General features: G+C 37.2%; 1 protein-coding gene across 2 annotated transcripts in view; it reads left to right on the forward strand.

Moving 5' to 3' along the window:
- Nucleotides 1-9,949, forward strand: part of UBE2K (ubiquitin conjugating enzyme E2 K) — a 76,515-nt gene extending 66,566 nt beyond the window's left edge. For both annotated transcript variants that reach the window (XM_080796907.1, XM_080796908.1), the window contains 3 exons: nucleotides 2,587-2,686; nucleotides 6,035-6,163; nucleotides 6,693-9,949. In XM_080796907.1, the coding sequence (XP_080653033.1) occupies nucleotides 2,587-2,686; nucleotides 6,035-6,163; nucleotides 6,693-6,767 (304 nt within the window). In that variant the 3' untranslated portion in view covers nucleotides 6,768-9,949. The remainder of the gene's footprint in view (nucleotides 1-2,586; nucleotides 2,687-6,034; nucleotides 6,164-6,692) is intronic.
- The last annotated feature ends 8,994 nt before the right edge of the window (nucleotides 9,950-18,943 follow it).

An 18,943-nucleotide genomic window follows, 5' to 3' on the forward strand; every position in this document is an offset into this window, starting at 1 on the left:
TATCATCTTGGTTTTTTTAATTGACATATAATATGGACATCTTCACTGTTTCAAGTAAGTGTACAGATGAGTATTGTTAAGTATATTCACATCATTATGCTACCAGTCTCCAGGACTTTTTTTTTTTAGAGCAGTTCTACATTCATAGCAAAATTGGGAGGAAGGTACAAAAATTTCCTATATACTCCCTCCCCTGCACACACATAGCCTCCCCCATTATCAGCATCCTCTATCAGAATGGTACATTTGTTACACCCGAGGGACCTGCATTGTCCTATCTCAGTCACCCGAAGTACTTAGTTTTTATTATGGTTCACTCTTGGTGTTGTCCATTCTATGCATTTGAACAAGTGTGTAATGACATGTATCCATCATTATGGTATACAGAATATTTTCATACACACCCCCCCAGAAGTCCTCTGAGCCCTCACTCTTCATCCTTTCCTACCCCTTCCCACCTTTTCATCTTTCAAAACTGAAACCATACCTATTAAATAATAACTTCCCATTCCTCTTACCCTTCAAGCAATGACAGTCACCATTCTACTTTCTGTCTCTGAATTTGGCTTTTCTAAGTACCTCATGAATCATACTATTTGTCTTTTTATTCCTGGCTTCACTTAACATAATGTCAAGATTCATCCATGTTGGGGCACCTGGGTGGCTCAGTCGTTAAGCATCTGCCTTCAGCTCAGGTCATGATCCCAGGGTGCTGGGATCGAGCCCCACATTGGGCTCCCTGCTTGATGGGAGGTTTGCTTCTCCCTCTCCCACTCCCCCTGCTTGCGTTCCCTCTCTCGCTGTGTCCTTCTCTGTCAAATAAATAAATCTTACCAAAAGGAAAAAAAAAAGATTCATCCATGTTGTAACATGTGTCTGATTTGTCTTTCTTTTTAAGGCTGAATACTATTCCAGTGTGTGTATATATACCACATTTTATTTATTCATGGGTTGATGGAAATGAGTTACTTCCACCTTCTGGCTATTGTGATTAATGCTTGTTATGAACATGGGTGTACAAATATCTGCGTCCCTGCTTTCATTTATTTTGGATATGTACCTACAAGTGGAATTGTTAGATCATATGGTAATTCTGTTGTTTAATTTTTTTTGAAGAATTGCTATACTGGGGCTGCCTGGGTGGCTTAGCTGGGTGGCTGAGCTGAAGCATCTGCCTTCAGCTCAGGTCATGCCTGGGATCAAGCCCTGCATCAGGCTCCCTGCTCAGTGGGAAGCCTGCTTCTCCCTCTTCAACTCCCCAGCCTTGTGTTCCCTCTCTCACTGTCTCTCTCTCTCTCTCTCTTTCAAATAAATAAACAGAATCTTAAAAAAAAAAAAAAAGAATTGCTATACTGTTTTCTGTAATTGTTGTTCCATTTTGCATTCCCACCAACTGGGCATAAGGATTCCAGTGACTCCACATCTTCACCAGCAACTTTTGTCTTTGTTTTGTTTTGTTTGATAGTAGCCATTCTAATGGATGTGAGGTACTATCTCGTTGATTTCTTTTTCTAATGATTAGTGATAATAAGCATCTTTTCATGGGCTTATCAGATACTTATATATCTTCTGTGGAGAAATTTTTTTTAAGTCCTTTCTTTCTTTTTTTTTTTTTTAAGAGAGAGAGAGAACGCGTGAGAGAGCACACAAGCAGGCAGAGTGGCAGGCAGAGGCAGAGAGAGAAGCAGGCTCCCTGCTGAGCAAGGAGCCCGATGCAGGACTCGATCCCAGGACCCCGGGATCATGACCTGAGCCGAAGGCAGCGGCTTAATCGACTGAGCCACCCAGGCGTCCCAAGTCCTTTCTTATTTTTTAATTGGGTTTTTGTTATTGAGTTATAGTTCTTTATATATTCCAGGCATTAACCCTTTATCAGATACATGATTTGCAAATATTTTCTCCAATTCTTTGGATTGCCTTTCACTCTATTGATTTTATCCTTTACAAAGGAGGTTTTTCTCTCTACACGGTTAACTTTGATGTAGTTTGACCGCTTTCTCTATTTTTTCTGTTGTTGCCTATGCTCTTGATGTCCTATCCAAGAAATCATTATCAGCTCCAATGTCATGAAACTTTTGCGTAAATTTTTGTGTTATATACATACGTGAATTAAGTGATACATTTTAAGCAAATAACTTGCTCTAGTTCAGAATGTTGTGGAATGATATCACACTTGCTTCAAAGTAAGGGATAATTGCTTGATGATATTTTGTTTTAGGAGTGGCACTGAAAGTAAGTTAAATATAGTAGTTTATCACCTTAACTTTATGTCTAGAGAAATGGATAAAAATTTAAGTCAGTGAGTAAAGCTGACCAGAAGGATATTGGCAACAATAAGAAAAGCAAGTCCAGCTCAGAATGGTTTGACTTGTCTTAAAAAATGGAAAGCTCATTCTTTCATTTTGTAAAGTAAAAAGAGAATAATGTGATAGGCAGATATATAAATTTCTGTAAATTACATGATTAAGATAAAATCTAGATTATTTTTAGCTCCACTGGTTTTTATATTTTATTCAGAAAACATCCACTTTGCTTTTGTCATGCAGCATGTTCTTAACTGTAGTATTTTCCTGTCTTGATTTTTAGGGCAGCCGCAATGACTCTCCGCACGGTATTATTGTCATTGCAAGCCCTTTTGGCAGCTGCAGAACCAGATGATCCACAAGATGCAGTAGTAGCAAATCAGGTAAGGTAGCTGCTTTTGAAAGACTTCCTTATATTTACCTGTGAGTCTCTACTACTGTAATGGTCTGCAGTATTAACACATGTGTGTAGTTCTATGGAACTAAATCTGGAGCTGGTTTTCTTTCTTGTGGTGAGATTATTTTGTCAGATGTGATAGTGAAAACTTTATTTTTACTATATTAATTGGATATATGATAGATGCTTTTTAAAAAAACATTAATGGAAATTTTCAGACACACAATGTCAGAAGATTATACAGTGAACACTGATATTCCTACCTACATCTGGATTCTGTGATTGACATTTTACTATACATGCTTTATCATACGTGTATCCATCTGTCTATCCCTCCATTTAGTGATAATCCCTCCCTGGTGAAAATTTTTTGTAATTGTATAAATTTAAATGTATTTCTATGTTATAAAAATAAAGATAAACGTGTACATATTTTACACTAGTTACAGAACAGCAGTGAACGGTCACTCGATCCTCTTTCACATTTAAGAGAACAAATCTGAGTGCTCAAAACACTCTACTGGAACTATGGCTTTTATGTGCACAAAAACAAAATCCCTGAGAAGCCATTTAATGTTTTTTCTTCAAGTAGAACTCTCCTTGGAGGATCACAGTTCTGAGGTTCAGGTTGTAAAACATTTGCTCCTTGTTCTCCCCGACCTGATGATAATTTTAACCAGCTCCTGCTATGGCTGAAGTGGCATGGTAAAAGTTACCAAGGATCTTATTATAATTGCCAAATGGAATAAATATTTTTCAGTTCTGATCTTTCAGTTCTGATCTGATCTCCAAGGCAGAGGTCAGCAAATTAGAACTAGAGTAGTTATTTTTGTAAATAATGTTTTATTGGAATACAGCCACATTCATTTGTTTACCTCCCAGCCACAAGTGGCAGGGTTGAGTAGTTGCAACAAAAACAGTATGATCTGAAAGCTTGAGGTAGTTATTATCTGGTCCTGTGAGAAAGTTTGCCAGTCCCTATTCTAATACATTCGGATTTACTGATCCTTTTTCTCGCCCCTCCACCTAAAATTTTTTTCTTCTCTTGACTTCTGAGTTACTACTCTCTTCTCATCTTGGTAGATGTAGTTGTTTCTTCCTAGTTCCTACAATTATTTCTCTTCTTTCTCCTTTTAAATATAGTACCTTGGTATAGACATTGTTCCTTTTATTTTCCATTACATAGTCACTTTGGATGATCATATCCAGACTGATATTATCACCTGTCAGTTGAGAAAATGTTTAGGCTTGACCTCTCCCTGAGTGCAAGAGTCTATTCAGAACTGGATAGTTCTATATGAATGTTTCATGGCTACCTCAGTACAGCATTCCCATACTGAACATAGAATCTTAAATCCTGCGAACTTGTCCACCCTTACTTGATACCATCATCAGCTTAATTAAATATCTAAGCCACAGACTTGGAATTCTCTGTGCTTCCTTTTCTCTTGGTGATTCTCTTCCTAGTATCTCCGTCATCATACTTCTCTGATTTGCCTTAGTTCACATTTTAAAAAACTTCTCAGGCACCGGGGTGGCCTGGTTGTTTAAATGTCTGCCTTTGGATCAGGTTATAATCTCAGGGTTCTGGGATAGAGTCCCACAACAGCCTCTCTGCTCAGTTGGGAGTCTGCTTCTCTCCCTCTCAGTCCCCCTCTATGCTCGCTTGTGTACGTGCTCTTGCTCTCTCTCTCTCTCTCAAATAAATAAGTAAGTAAGTAAATAAATAAAATTAAAAATTTTTCTCAATTTAACTGCTCTGATAGCTATGCCTTCCTTGGCCTCTTCCTCATCCCATCTTCTACATTGTTGCCAGTGAGCTTTTTAAAGTACAAATCTTACTTTACTTTACTACTAAAAACCTGTTAGAAGCTCTATTGTCACCTACTTGGAAATCCACATTCTTTAGTTTGCACAGTCTTTCCATGATTTGAACTGTCTTCAAAACCCAGCTTCATCTCCTAAATTCTTACTGTTCCTTGGACTTCTGCTTTCTCAAGATGGCATTCATTTCTGCTGGTCATTTCACCCAATCTGCCATTTTCCTCTGCCTGTTCCTCTTAGTAAACCTATTCCTTTCCCTTGAAAAGCTGTTCACTCCTTATTTTATATATATCTTCATTAATACATTCTACTGTTGTTTGTCTCGGTGTGCTTAGAATTACTGTTTTACATGCTGTATGTATGTGCTGTTCATTTGCTTTTGGTAGTCAGAGGCATGGCTTGAATCTCAGCTTTGATTTCCTGTGGAGTTCTGAGCCTTAAAGGCTAAAGTTGGACTTAGAGCTTTCCTCTAGCTACTAAAACAGTTCAATAATTTGACTTACTTCCTCGTTAGGAATTAACAAGGTAGAAACTAGATTTGTCATTTTAATATATAATAGAATCTGATCAGTCTTACAATAGTCAATACATGTAAAATACTTTTAAAAGAAATATTAAACTGAATTGGACAGTTATTTTAAATTTATACTTAGTTAAGTAATGTTGGTTCCAGAGTATTTAAGAATAAATTTATCTCTTCTAATAAGAATGGGAAGTCTTACCTTTTAAAAGTACTGTATGGTGAGTTCCTAAACATCTCAAAACATGCTTTAAATTAAGATTGCATATCAAGACATCTGGCTGGCTCAGTTGGTGGAGCACATGACTTTTAATCTTAGGGTTCTAAGTTTGAGCCCCATGACAGGTGTAGAGATTACTTAAAAATCTTTTTTTTCCTCTAAGTAGGCTCCATGCCCAACACGGGGCCTGAACTGACAACACCGAGAACAAGAGATGCATGCTGTACCAACTGAGCCAGCCAGGTGCCCCCAGAATAAAATCTTTTTTTAAAAAGACTTTGCACATGGTATTTCCTTAAATCATTGCATACTAATACAGTTCTAACAAAACAGCAAAGTCTAGTTGTGTTTTTTTCTGAGCTGTGGTTAATACAAAAGTCGGTCACATTTGTTAGTTAATGTCCATAGGTTTTAGAAGCAAATTATTCGGTTTGGTTGTATAATGTTTGACACTGCAGTTTGGAAACATGTTTGTACCTCACTTCACTTCATATTAGTTTTCTGTTATTTGTATCTCTTGAAATTGGAGATTTAAGTTGATAAATATAATTGGTCTTTTTTTTTTTTTTTTTTTTTTTTTTGGTCAGCACTTGTGAATCACAGCTTCAGGTCAGACTTCTTGAGTGACCTCATTTGCAAAAGAAAGTTGTTGAGTCAGTCACATTTTAAATGTAAATTACTTTTACTTAGAAAAAGCCAGTTCTTAGGTAATTAAGTATTGAGTATTGTGACTGCATTGTCATGTCTTTCAATGTTTTTCTTCATTATAGTACAAACAAAATCCCGAAATGTTCAAACAGACAGCTCGACTTTGGGCACATGTGTATGCTGGAGCACCAGTTTCTAGTCCAGAATACACCAAAAAAATAGAAAACCTATGTGCTATGGGCTTTGATAGGGTAAGTACCAAAAGGCTTGCTTATTTTGATACATTGATTTAAAATTATTGCTGCAAATCCTTGGCTGACGAAAGTGGTTCAAAGATACTCTGAATCTGGGGCGCCTGGGTGGCTCAGCGGGTTAAAGCCTCTGCCTTCGGCTCAGGTCATGATCCCAGGGTCCTGGAATCGAGCCCCGCATCGGGCTCTCTGCTCGGCAGGGAGCCTGCTTCCTCCTCTCTCTCTGCCTGCCTCTCTGCCTACTTGTGATTTCTGTCTGTCAAATAAATAAATAAAATCTTTAAAAAAAAAAAAGATACTCTGAATCTAATTTTGATAAACTTTATTCTGTTACTACAATCAGTGATTTTTTTCTTTTCCTTTTGCTAATTCCAGTCATTGGTTTAGAAGCTTTTTATGCACTACAAATACAAGGCAACTTAAAAAAAAAAAAAAACCAAGGTGTGCTTTGTCAATATATAGTTATGATTCAGTATTTTTAAAATATTTTGAAGATTTGATTTTTTTTGTTCCCTTTTCTCCTCTACAGAATGCGGTAATAGTGGCCTTGTCTTCAAAATCATGGGATGTAGAGACTGCAACAGAATTGCTTCTGAGTAACTGAGGCATAGAGAAAGCTGCTGATATAGTCAAGCTTGCCCCTTCTTGAGGAGCATCAACATCTGTTATTTTTAGGATTCTGCATAGATTTCTTTTAAACTGGCATTCTTGCCTAATGATGTTATCTAGGCAACATTGGAGACTGAAAAAAATCCCTGCTCTGTAAATAAAGCTAATTAAACGTCTGTGTAAATTTAAAAAGGGGAAATACTTTAATTTTTTTCTTAATAGTGTAAAAATTCTTTGAGCTAAGCTAAAACCATGGAAAAAACATGCTACTTTAGTGTTTAGCAGTGTACCAAGACTAGCAAGAGTTTGCTTCAGGATTTCGTTGAATAATTAAGATAATATTTTGAGTGTGTCAGGGCCATTCAAATTGTTGGTGTTTGCATCACAGCTACCTTAACTGTTTTTAACATGGATCCTCTGTGCCTGTGAATTTACTTGCATGCTTGTACTTGACTTCTTAGAATGGGTAGCTGAAAAGACCACCATTTTAAGCATTTGAGAATTATTAAATATGAGATTTATCCAGAATCGAAGATGGTGACCTATTCAGAGCCTTTTTGTCCTTGTCAGCAGACTGGGACACCATATCTATTTTTCCCCCTCTCACCACACACAGCGAATATTCCAGTAGTAAATTTCTCTCTTTGGTGGAGAAATGTGCCTCGGGGCAGTATCCCTTGCTCCATATTTAGGTCGTAAATTTGGAATGTTTTGTTATAGTTCTTCACTCTTAACTTTCCTGTGTGAGTAATAATGTAAAAATGGAGCTGCCAATTTTGTTCCTCTTGCAAAAACAATAAATACTTGATGTTGCAGTATTCCCAAGATTCAATGGAAGAACCCAACTTAGTTTTTCAGTGAATTTGACATCTATTTTTAAACTGATGAAATTTTCTTTGAGAACTTGCAAGGATGCAATCAGCTGTTGGCAGTTTTTTAGACTAATTTTGGCTTCATAGAGGTTGCTTTAGCAGGTCCTTTCCCAGTCACTCTTGCTTGCATTTGCCCCTATTGATGCCTGAAAGCTGTGTGGTGTTTTATTGTACATACTTCAGATACACATAGGAATAGAAGTGTGTTATAAATCTAGCTTTCTTTATGATGTTTCTGATAATATGAGAATTGAAAACTTTACCTTTTCTTGTACATAGTCAGACTTTTATTCGTATTAAAGTTACATTTCATTCTAAGTTCAAAAGTTTGAAAATTGTTAGTTTTGCAAGCTCAAACACTAATGTGACCATTTTATGAAGGCTGAAATGGATTTATGCAGGCAGTTCTATACATAGAAACACAGTTCTTATCAAATTTTCAGGACCAATGCAAAATAAGAAAAATGTAATGGAATGAAAATGAATGAAAGTAAGGCTGTATATTGGAAGTCGTATTATAAAAGGTTTGCTTTCTTCAAGTGTTATTTATCCTAAATTATAATCATTAAGTGTTTGGAAAATAGTTTTGAACCATAAATTCAGTATAATTTCATTTGACTTCTCAATAATCTTAGAAGCAATAAAAGAACCATTATTAAATATATTGTAATGTTAAAGATGTGAAGGTTCTTCCAAAAGCTTGTAAGGCTTTCCTAATTAATAGTAAGCTCTTGTAGTTAATATTACATACTAAACACAAGTTGCTATGTTTTTTTCCCCTATATATTTGCTTAAGCATAAATTTCTTTATACAATCACCTCTTTTAATTGTTATAGTTTAGTTACTTTCTAAGATGCCAAAGGAAACAAGATTTTTTCTTTATTTATTTTAAATAGCTAAAACCTTGTACTTTTCTTTATATTTTGAAGTAAGGTTGGGATTGTGTGAAATGTGGACAGTTTTTTTCCACCGTTGGTTAGATTTTTTTTTTCTTTCTTTTTTTTTTTTTTAAAGTGGAGGGTTGGCTTGGTAATATTTGGATTATTTTAAATATCAAACGCATCTACCCAATTTACTATTTGCCTATATTATCAGGGTATATTTAATTGTCCTGTGGTTAGACAAAAGAGAGAATAAACTCAGAGGTTACTAAGGTCAAACATTACCTACTTAGCTCTTGGAGGCAGCTATACCTTTATACCTTGCCTTTGATTTTTATGCACATTAATGCATAGGTAATCTCATCCAACTGCAATCAACATGCTCAGTGCCCAGGAAATTGAAAAGTACAATATTTGGTATAAGAGGTTCTCCATAGTTCATTTTTCATTTCAAAAATTTATTTACCTCATTTACATTAAATGTGATAATCCCTCTTTCCTTTCTGGTACATTTCCCACTGTCCTCCTGTCTTGTTTTTCACTTCTCTACAGATAAATGTATTTCCCCAAACATAAAAACTAAGGCAGTTGCTTTTTTTTCTCTGGTCTTACGGGTTTGGGAAAAGGACACTAAAACTGCAGGTCTAGAGAAAAGGTACCCTGGTGGAAATTATTTTTATAATTCTCAATTTTTTGTGATTTGTCAGTTGTAAAGACCTCAAAAATTATGGAATATATATATGTGAAAATCTCATTAGGGCAGGCAGATTTGCTAGAGGTCACTGATATTCCAGTAGGTTTTTATTATAATTGGGTCTATTTCCTGGGTATGTGCCCAACTTTTAAAAGGACAAATACTTAGTTGTGTAGTATTTCACTACAGATTACTGAATGCACAAATAGTGATTTGTCACCCAAGTAAGTATACAGTAGGTGGTATATCAATATTTGAGAACTTTGTACTAAATTAGATTCTCTGAGTTAGCTCCCCAAAATATTTGGAATTGTGACTGTGGTTTACTTAAATACATAATAACATTCAAGTATATATATGTTTGGATTCTGGGTATTTTGCTTTTGAGGAGAGTAATCTATGAAATGAAAGTAAGACTGACTTTTTTTTCATTTTGGAGGTATTTCACATTTGTGATTGTTGGTGGCGCTTAAAACTATGCAAAAATAATTTTTTAAAATATCTGTAAGAAAGAATTGGCAGTTAAAATGGATATTGCTTATTTATGCACTACAGAATGCAGCATATTGTGTTACTGTTTAGGCTGCTTATCAATAAGTTTATCAATGTGAAAAGCAGATCTTGGCTATAAGTGTATGCCTGATTTGAGCTTTTAAAACTCTGCAGTAGGGGTATGATAATATTTCCACAGTACTTGTAGCAACACAGGAAATAAAACATTTTTGTTGTTGTTTTAAAAATTTAAGATGGGTTCGGGCAGGGAAGGGTTGGAGCCAGGTATACTTTCTTGTACATAGATGGAAACAATGTTTGGACATGATAAAGGAAGCCCTCTGTTTACAGTTAACTTTCTTTCATGGACTTTTACAAAATGATGTTGTATTAATCACTTTTTCTAATTCAAGAAATTTCAATTCCAGGGTACAAACCATTGGTTTAAAAAATTTGCATTTCCATTCCTTTAGTACCAGTTTAAAATAAATGCTTAACATCAGCTGTTTGCTATCACTGGGGAAGAAGGCAACTTGAAGTATTTACTGATAAATAGCCTTTTTCCCAAATGTTACTTTTCTGCAGTGTCTAACATATAATGTCACATGTTCTATTTGCACTGTTGCAATATGGATCAAAAATCTTGTGGCATAGGGATAGGGGAATGTTAGTCTCTCCCTTGTCCCGTTTATTCTGTTAACTGCTTTATTGGACTGATCTACCCTCATAAACCTGTGATCATCACCTAAATGTAAGTTGTGAAAGTGTCACCTTTTGCTTGGTTACTTCAACCATGCTGCTATATATAATCAGGTGTGGCACGGTTTATCAGTTTGGTTCTAGGGGGTGAGTGAATACAAATCATTGCACTGTGCTGTTAAATGATCCTTGTATGCTTGCTGTTACCTACTTTTTACAGGCATCATAATAAAAGCTAGACTATTTCTTTGGGGGGAAAGAGACTTATTTAATGTAATTTAAAGACTTTTCCAATAGAAAATGAAATACTATTGAAAATAATATCTATTTTTTAGCTTTCAGCAATTGATGGTGCTTTGTTGTGGTGTCTGCTGGAAGTCTACTGCCATTATAGGGATTCTCATTAACCTCACTGAGAAAGAACCTTGCTTGTTAGCTTCTCTAGATCTCTATTCTAAATAATCTGTTAGTGATGATAAATTCTGTAGGAGGGTCTATTCTGAGCCATTAACTTCCTGTAAGGGGAAAATGGGAGGGTTACCAGAAAGACCATTGAAGCAGGGTGGGCTGTGGGTGGAGGGTTGGGTATTTGTCTTGAGAATTAAAAACTACGAAACACTTTTGTACACAACTGATTTTTTAAAAAATAAACACATTTTTAAAGATGTTGAATTTTTTTTCCCCCCTTACTGGGAATTCTTAAAAATAAATGCCTGCATGTTTTCCCCGAAAATGGTTTATATCTTCTTTCTGGGTACATCTAGGTAGGCGGTTAAACTTCAACATTACTTTGAGCAAGAGAAAGAAGCAAGTAGAGGTGTCTCCTAGACAAAGTTCATAGTAACGAGCTTATGATGATAAAGGGGATAAATTATATTGGATCTTTGAATTTTAAAATCCATTGAAACTTTAAAGTTATTAATTTGAAAATAGGACATTATTTGGGTAAGTTCTAGTCCAAAATTTAGAGTAATCTGGAGTGAATTGGTACTGAAAATAATGTTTATCCTGTTTTCATATATGTACACAAATCATTCTGGAAAGGAGGGTGACTGTTCCCATGGAAAAGACTCGATGTTTCAGAAAGTCCTGGGTTACTACCCTGGATTACTCCCTGCCTCATAATTATAATAGGCTATATCGGTTAGGATTTGTACTAGTTTTTTCACATGGCAAAACTGATTGTTACTTTATGTCTCTAGGGCATTCATAACCAGCTTTCAGCAGACCTGTGACTTTTCTCTAGCCTGGAGATGGAATTGCTCCTGACTGGAATACCAGTATGGAGTGCTCTTTTCATGGAGCAAGCTGGATCTTTACATATTAAGTCAAGAATAACAGATGGAAATCAAGTGAGCTCTCATACCAAACCCTAGGAAAGGGATGGTCAGATTTAAAGAGTAGTAAACACTTGATATATGTTTTGTTTCAATCGTCAAAGAATTAAAGATTTTCAGTAAAATAACATGCATTCTCCAATGCCTTTTAGGAGTATGTCCCACAGTAATATACTGTCCATGTGTTCATGTTGTAATGTTCATTTTGCCCCATTTAATTTCAGTAAAAACATTAAAGCACAACTGTATTATTCTAATCTTCCTATTGTAAATTACCTTTTAATAAGATACAGAACCAAAGTCAAGAAGGCCAAGCTGTTTAGTCAGTATATAGTATTTGTAGAGCCTTTTTAAAATACACATAGGTAAAATAAGACAAATACTATAAAACTGGACAACATTTGAGAAACCCAAAGTATATTTTATTTCTTACAGAGTTAATATACCTAATACTTTATCATTTACAGCATAAAAGCTTTGCTGCATGTACAGAATATGCCTAACTGGATTTAAGGACAACTAGTAGGGCCTTTTCTTCACTCACACAACTAACATACAGCTCTTTAATTACTGTGTTTATTCCTCAGTTCATTTTTAATATGTGAAATACATATTCCTTTTTGTGCACATTGTTATTTGCATGATATTGTTAGATGAATGACCTTGTGTTCTGAGCAATATTGAAGAACGAGTAATGGCATTGACATTGCACTGGTATTTTCTAATCATATTTATAGAATTGTAGAATTTAAGGGAAAGGGGGGGAGTTTCCAGGCTTGCTCTTTTTTTGTATAGAAAATTAAATGACTTGGATACCTTTTTGTTTTTGTTGTAGGAACCCCATCATATTGTTAATTTATATGTGCCTACTAAACTTGGTAGTGTTTTAAGACATTTTAATGCTATTCTTGTTTTCCTTAAAAATAGGAAATATGAAGGGATCATTTGCAAGCATGAAAAGGAAAACCAGTTCAGGTGGGAGTAAGGTCTTCAAGGAAAGTACCCAAACCAGTGAAATCAGTGGTATGAATTGAACAGAATGTTTTTGTAAACTAGCTTCAACTGTATTTAAGGTTCCATGACTTCTGTTGAAGTTGCTTTACATGCACCAAACATACTATTTTCTGTTGTAATAATAGAACAGATAGTGTTCTTGGTTTATGGAGCCCATAGAAAATGATCTTTCAAACCACAAAATCTAATTGGCTCTAAAAACCATTTTATTCCATTTGTTTTATTATTTTTATCTTAATTTTTTATTCCATTATAGATACTTCAGTTCATAACTGAATAATGTTATACTGTGTATATGAGGTGTAGCTCCTTTCAGGTTAACTTTACTACGATGTCATGACGTAGAGGTATAATCAAAAGGCAAAATTTTTATAAAGGAACAAATGTGGGGCACCTAGCTGGCTCAGTAGGTAGAGTATGTGACTCTTGATCTCGGTGGGGGTCATGAGTTCAAGCCCATTGGACATAGAGCTTACTCAGGAAAAAAAAAAAAAAAAATTCAATAGTCTGCTGAGGTGATTATTAGCATGGTTGATTTTCCTTTTTAAAAAAATATGTTTTCAAATTATAAACGTGCATTTTTAACAACCGAAAGCAGTGAAGTTTCATAATGGGAAATCTATAATCTTCCTACTATAGCACTAATCCATTGAGAAAGTAGCTTTTAAATGTTTCTGGTTTTCCTTTTTAGGTTACCTCAGGTAACTCTGGGCTTTGTTTGTAACACCTATGTTAATTACATTTCTATTCCATCAATTATATGTAGTATCTTTTGACTTCCTGTTTTTATCCCTAACCATCATTTAGTATAGATGGTCCCTGACTTTTAGTGGGTTAATTTACTTTTTTTTTTTTAACCTTATGACAGTGCAAAAGCAATATGCATTCTTTAGAAACTATACTTTAAATTTTGAATAATGATCTTTTCCTGGTTTAGTAGTATGCAGTATGATAATCTTCTTGTGATGCTGGGCAGTGAGAGTGAGCTGTAGCTCCCAGTTAGCCACGTGCTATGAGGGTAAATAATGATACAGTTAGAACCATTCTGTACACATGTAGCTATCCTGTTTTTTACTTTCAGTACAGTATTTGATAAATTACATGACGTATTCAGCACTTTATTATAAAATAGGCTGATCTGGGGTGCCTGGGAGGGTGGCTCAGTTGGTTAAGCATCTGTCTTCCACTCAGGTTGTGATCCCCGGGTAGGGATTGAGACCTGCCTCTGGCTCCCTCCCCGGCAGGGAGACAGCTTCTCCCTCTCCCTCTGCCCTTGCTTGTGTGTTCTCTCTCTTGCTCACTCAAAGTCTTAAAAAAATTTTAAAAATAGACTAAACTAAGCTGTGGTATTTGGTATATTAAGTATATTTTCAATTTATGATACTTTCAGCTTACTATTTTATTGGTACGTAACTCTGTTATAAGTTGAAGATCTACAGTGGAATTAGGTTGAGGGAGGTTTGTTACATGAATGAAAGGAAAGTCAAAATGTAGTGAAAGATCAAGGCTGTAAACCTGAGGAGGGCAAGATAGGAAGGGAAAGGAGTGCAGTGTTGGAAGACGCCCATGTAGGGAGTGCAACCAAAAACCTGGGCCCTAAATGGTAATCCTTTTAACGCGCTCAAGTTGCTGTTCTAACCTTCTATCCCCAACTCTCTCAACTTAATTGAGTAGGTTAATACTTTTTTCACTGGGCCTTTCAGGAGCTTCTCCTCCCAGACATACATCATTATATTCTTTATTACTAGCCATGGGTCTTAGATGATTTTTTTGTCATCTAGCAGTTCTTTTTTCCAATGTCTTTTTCCATTAAACTGTTCATGCTTTTATTTTCTGCTCTTTTGTGTGCTTTCTACCACACTTATCACACTTCACAAAATGCTGCTTCCTGAATAGTTTGCTTCCTTAAACTTTTCCTTATTCTTTAATTCTCCCAATTTGGGTCTTGGCCTGAAAATTGCTAAAATTGGTCTGAAAGTTCTGCAGTCCTTCAAATTAGAGGCAAAAAAAAAAAAAAAAAATGAGGTCTTTACTTGCCTAAAAGTAACCTGATGACTGACGTTGACTGTCGGATTAAGAATTTGGGTTTTCTATCCACTGTACTTATTGCATTTTTTTTTTTAAGTTTTTGTTTGTTTATTTGACACACAGAGATCACAAGTAGGCAGGGGGGCGGGGTAAGCAGGCTCCCCGCTGAGCAGAGATTTTTCCCCATGCAGGGCTGGATCCCAGGACCCTGAGATCATGACCTGAGCTGAAGGCAGAGGCTTAACCCACTGAGCCACCCAGGCACCCCTTCCTATTTCATTCTTAAATGCGTACGTGCGCGCGCGCATGTGTGTGTGGGTGTGTGGGTGTGATAAAAATGGGCTCATTCAGGAAACTTTTAAAAGTCCTAAAAAAAAAACCCCTAATCCTGCTACTTAATAGACTGGAGTATTCTCTTTAATGTACTGTCTTTAGGCAACTAAGCTAATCCTATATAATTTTCAATATTCAGCTTTGTAAAACTGATCATCACAGCTCTTTAAAAAACTTTTATGTAGGGGTGCCTGGGTGGCTCACTGGGTTAAAGCCTCTGCCTTCAGCTCAGGTCATGATCCCAGGGTCCTGGGATCGAGCCCTGCATCGGGCTCTCTGCTCGGCAGGGAGCCTGCTTCCCCCTCCCTCTCTCTCTGTCTGCCTCTCTGCCTACTTGTGATCTCTGCCTGTCAAATAAATAAATAAAATCTTAAAAAAAAAAACTTTTATGTAAATATTTGAATCCTTAAGGATAGGCCATTGAGTAAGTTTCCCATATTTTACATATCAGTTACCCTATCAGATGTGTAGATTCTTTTCGATTACACATTATGCCTCAGGGCCTTCTGATTAAACAGGAGTACCACAAATGCTTTAATAGAGCTTCCTCCTAAAATTCAACTGAAATGACGTATTTTAAAAAATAGAAATCAATAGGGGCGCCTGAGTAGCCCAGTTGGCTGAGCATCTGCCTTCAGCTCAGGTCATGGGATTGAGCCCTGCATCTGGCTCCCTGCTCAGTGGGTAGTTTGCTTCTTCCTCTGCCTACTTCTCCCCTGCTTGTGGCTGTCAAATAAGAAAATCTTAAAAAAAAAAAAAAAAAAAAAGTATAGGAGTAACCTAGGCTATACTCTGTAACTGCTCTTACCATGGGAGGAGAATTACTCTTTTTTTTTAAATATTTTTTTAAAGATTTTATTTATTTATTTGACAGACAAAGATCACAAGTAGGCAGAGAGAGGAAGAAGCAGGTTCCCTGCTGAACAGAGAACCTGATGTGGGTCTCCATCCCAGGACCCTGAGATCATGACCCAAGCCCAAGGCAGAGGGTTTGACCCACTAAGCCACCCAGGCACCCCAGGAGGAGAATTACTCTTGAGAATTTAAGTCTTCAGACTCAGATACCAGTTATAAATTGAAAATGAAGATCAATTAAAATTCAGTATACTTGAATAATAGATTCCTAGTTTCTAAAATGCTGGGGTATCTGGGTGGCTCAGCGGGTTAAAGCCTCTGCCTTTGGCTCAGGTCGTGATCCCAAGGTCCTGGGATGGAGCCCCACATCAGGCTCTCTGCTCCACAGGGAGACTGCTTCCTCCTCTCTCTCTCTCTTTCTGCCTGCCCCCTCTGTCTACTTATGATCTCTGTATGTCAAATAAATAAAATCTAAAAAAATAAATAAATAAAATGCTGACAGTCTCAGGGAAAAGGAGAAAAGGATCTTCGCCGCCCCCCCCCCCCGCCCCAGTACTCTCCACACCCAGCATGGAGTCCAGTGTGGGGATTAAATTCATGACTGTGAGATCCAGACCTGAGCTGAGATCAAGAGTTGGACATTTGACTGATGAGCTACCCAGGTGCCCTGGCAGGATCCTTTCCTATAGAAACTCCATGATCTCAGGAAAAAGATGTTCTTTTTTTTTTTTTAAGATTTTATTTATTTATTTTGACAGATCACAAGTAGGCCGAGAGGCAGGCAGAGAGAGGAAGGGAAGCAGGTTCCCTGCTGAGCAGAAAGGCCTATGCGGGGCTTGATCCCAGGACCCTGGGATCATGACCTGAGCTGAAGGCAGAGGCTTTAACCCACTGAGCCACCCAGGTGCCGCCAGGAAAAAGATGTTCTAAGGTATTCAGACATTTGAAGGTTTTCTAATGAGAAAGCAGAGTACCCTACACAGTGAACCTCAAAGTATGAACAAATTCAAGAATTACCAGATTTTTCTAAAAGGATTTTATTTGTGTATTTTAGAGAGTATACAAGAGTGGGGGGAGAAGAAAAGAGACAATCTCAAGCTGACTCTGCTCTGAGCATGGAGCTCACTGTGGGGCTTGATCTCAAGACCCTGAGACCATGACCTGAGCTGAAATTAAGAGTCCATCACTTGGGCGCCTGGGTGGCTCAGTGGGTTAAGCCGCTGCCTTCGGCTCAGGTCATGATCTCAGGGTCCTGGGATCGAGTCCCGCATCGGGCTCTCTGCTCGGCAGGGAGCCTGCTTCCCTCTCTCTCCGCCTGCCTCTCTGTCTACTTGTGATCTCTGTCTGTCAAATAAATAAATAAAATCTTTAAAAAAAAAAAAAAAAAGAGTCCATCACTTAATTGACTGAGCCACTCAGGCACTCCAACAAGCAGCAGATCTGTGAAAATTGCCCCAATGCTAATGACCAAGACCAAAACAAGAAAATCTGAAAATATAACTGCTTTCAAAAATAAGTTTTTATGTCCATGAGAAAAGTACAGAATGCTTTAAAAGTAGATTTTGGGGCACCTGGGTGCCTCAGTCAGTTAAGGGACTGCCTTTGGCTCAAGTCATGATTCCAGGATCCTGGGATTGGCTACCACATAAGGCTCCTTGCTCAGCAGGTGCCTGCTTCTTCCTCTCCCCCTGCCTGCTGCTCCCCCTGCTTGTACTCTCTGTGTCAAATAAATAAATAAAATTTTTTTAAAAACTAGATTTTGTAAATTAATAATATTCAATAAAATACTAAAATAAAGATTTTATTTTTAATAAAATAAAGATTTTATTTATTTGACAGATCACAAGTAGGCAGAGAGCCAGGCAGAGAGAGAGGGGGAAGCAGGCTTCCTGCTGAGCAGAGACCCCGATGTGGGGCTCAATCCCAGGACTCTGAGATCATGAACTGAGTGGAAGGCAGAGGTTCAACCCACTGAGCCACCCAGGCACCCCAGATTTTGTAAATTATTAAAACAAAATTTGGTTGAAAAATTTGAAGTTTGGGGCGCCTGGGTGGCTCAGTCTTAAGCATCCAGCTCTTTATTTCCACTCAGCTCATGGTCTCAGGGTCATGAGATTGAGCCCCTTATCAGGCTCTGAGCTCTCAGACAACTCTGCTTGAGATTCCCTACCTTTCCCTCTGCCCCTCTCCTGGCTCTCATGCATGCAGTCTCTCTCTCTTTAGAAAAAGAAAGCTTTAGAAAAAGAAAGTAGGTAAAATAAAAATTTAAAAATACAAAATGTTTAAAATTACAGGATCACTTCAGAAGGTCCAACATCTAATAGGAACTTTTTTTTCAAAGATTTTACTAACTTATTTTAGAGATAGATAGTACAAGCTAGGGAAGGGGCTGAGGGAGAGGGAGAGAGAATCTCAAGCAGACTACACACAGAGCCCGATGCAGGGCTCAGCCTCATGACCCTGAGGTCATGACCTAAGCTGAAATCTAGAGTTGGTTGCTTAACTGAGCCACCCAGACACCTCTAATAGGAACTTAAAATGGAATGAGGCAAAGTATTAATCAGGGACATTTAAGGACACTACTCTGAGAGAGACTGTTGAGTACCCAACATAATGGAAAAAGACACACAGTGAGGCATGTTTTGTTTCGAAAGATTAGGAAAATGAGACAGCCCCAAAAATGGAATTGGGAGTTTGGGAAATAGCTCCCTTCAATGAATGGGGGTTAAGAATGTCCTCAAGTTTCTCAACAGTGATATGGGAAGGTAGGTCAATGAAGTGGTCATTAGGTTTTGAATGAAAAATTTCTAAATTATGTTCCCAGCTGAGGTGTCAGTGTAGGCTAAAGGTAGTTTTCATATATTCAAGTCTGAAAACATTTGTGTCTTTTATTGTCTTTTTCTTGGGAAGCACCTGAATGATACACTCACCAAAACGGTGGAATAAGCCATGCAAAAGAAAGACA

The sequence above is a fragment of the Martes martes genome (genome assembly GCF_963455335.1).
Source record: "Martes martes genome assembly, chromosome: 2".
Classification (NCBI taxonomy): domain Eukaryota; kingdom Metazoa; phylum Chordata; class Mammalia; order Carnivora; family Mustelidae; genus Martes; species Martes martes.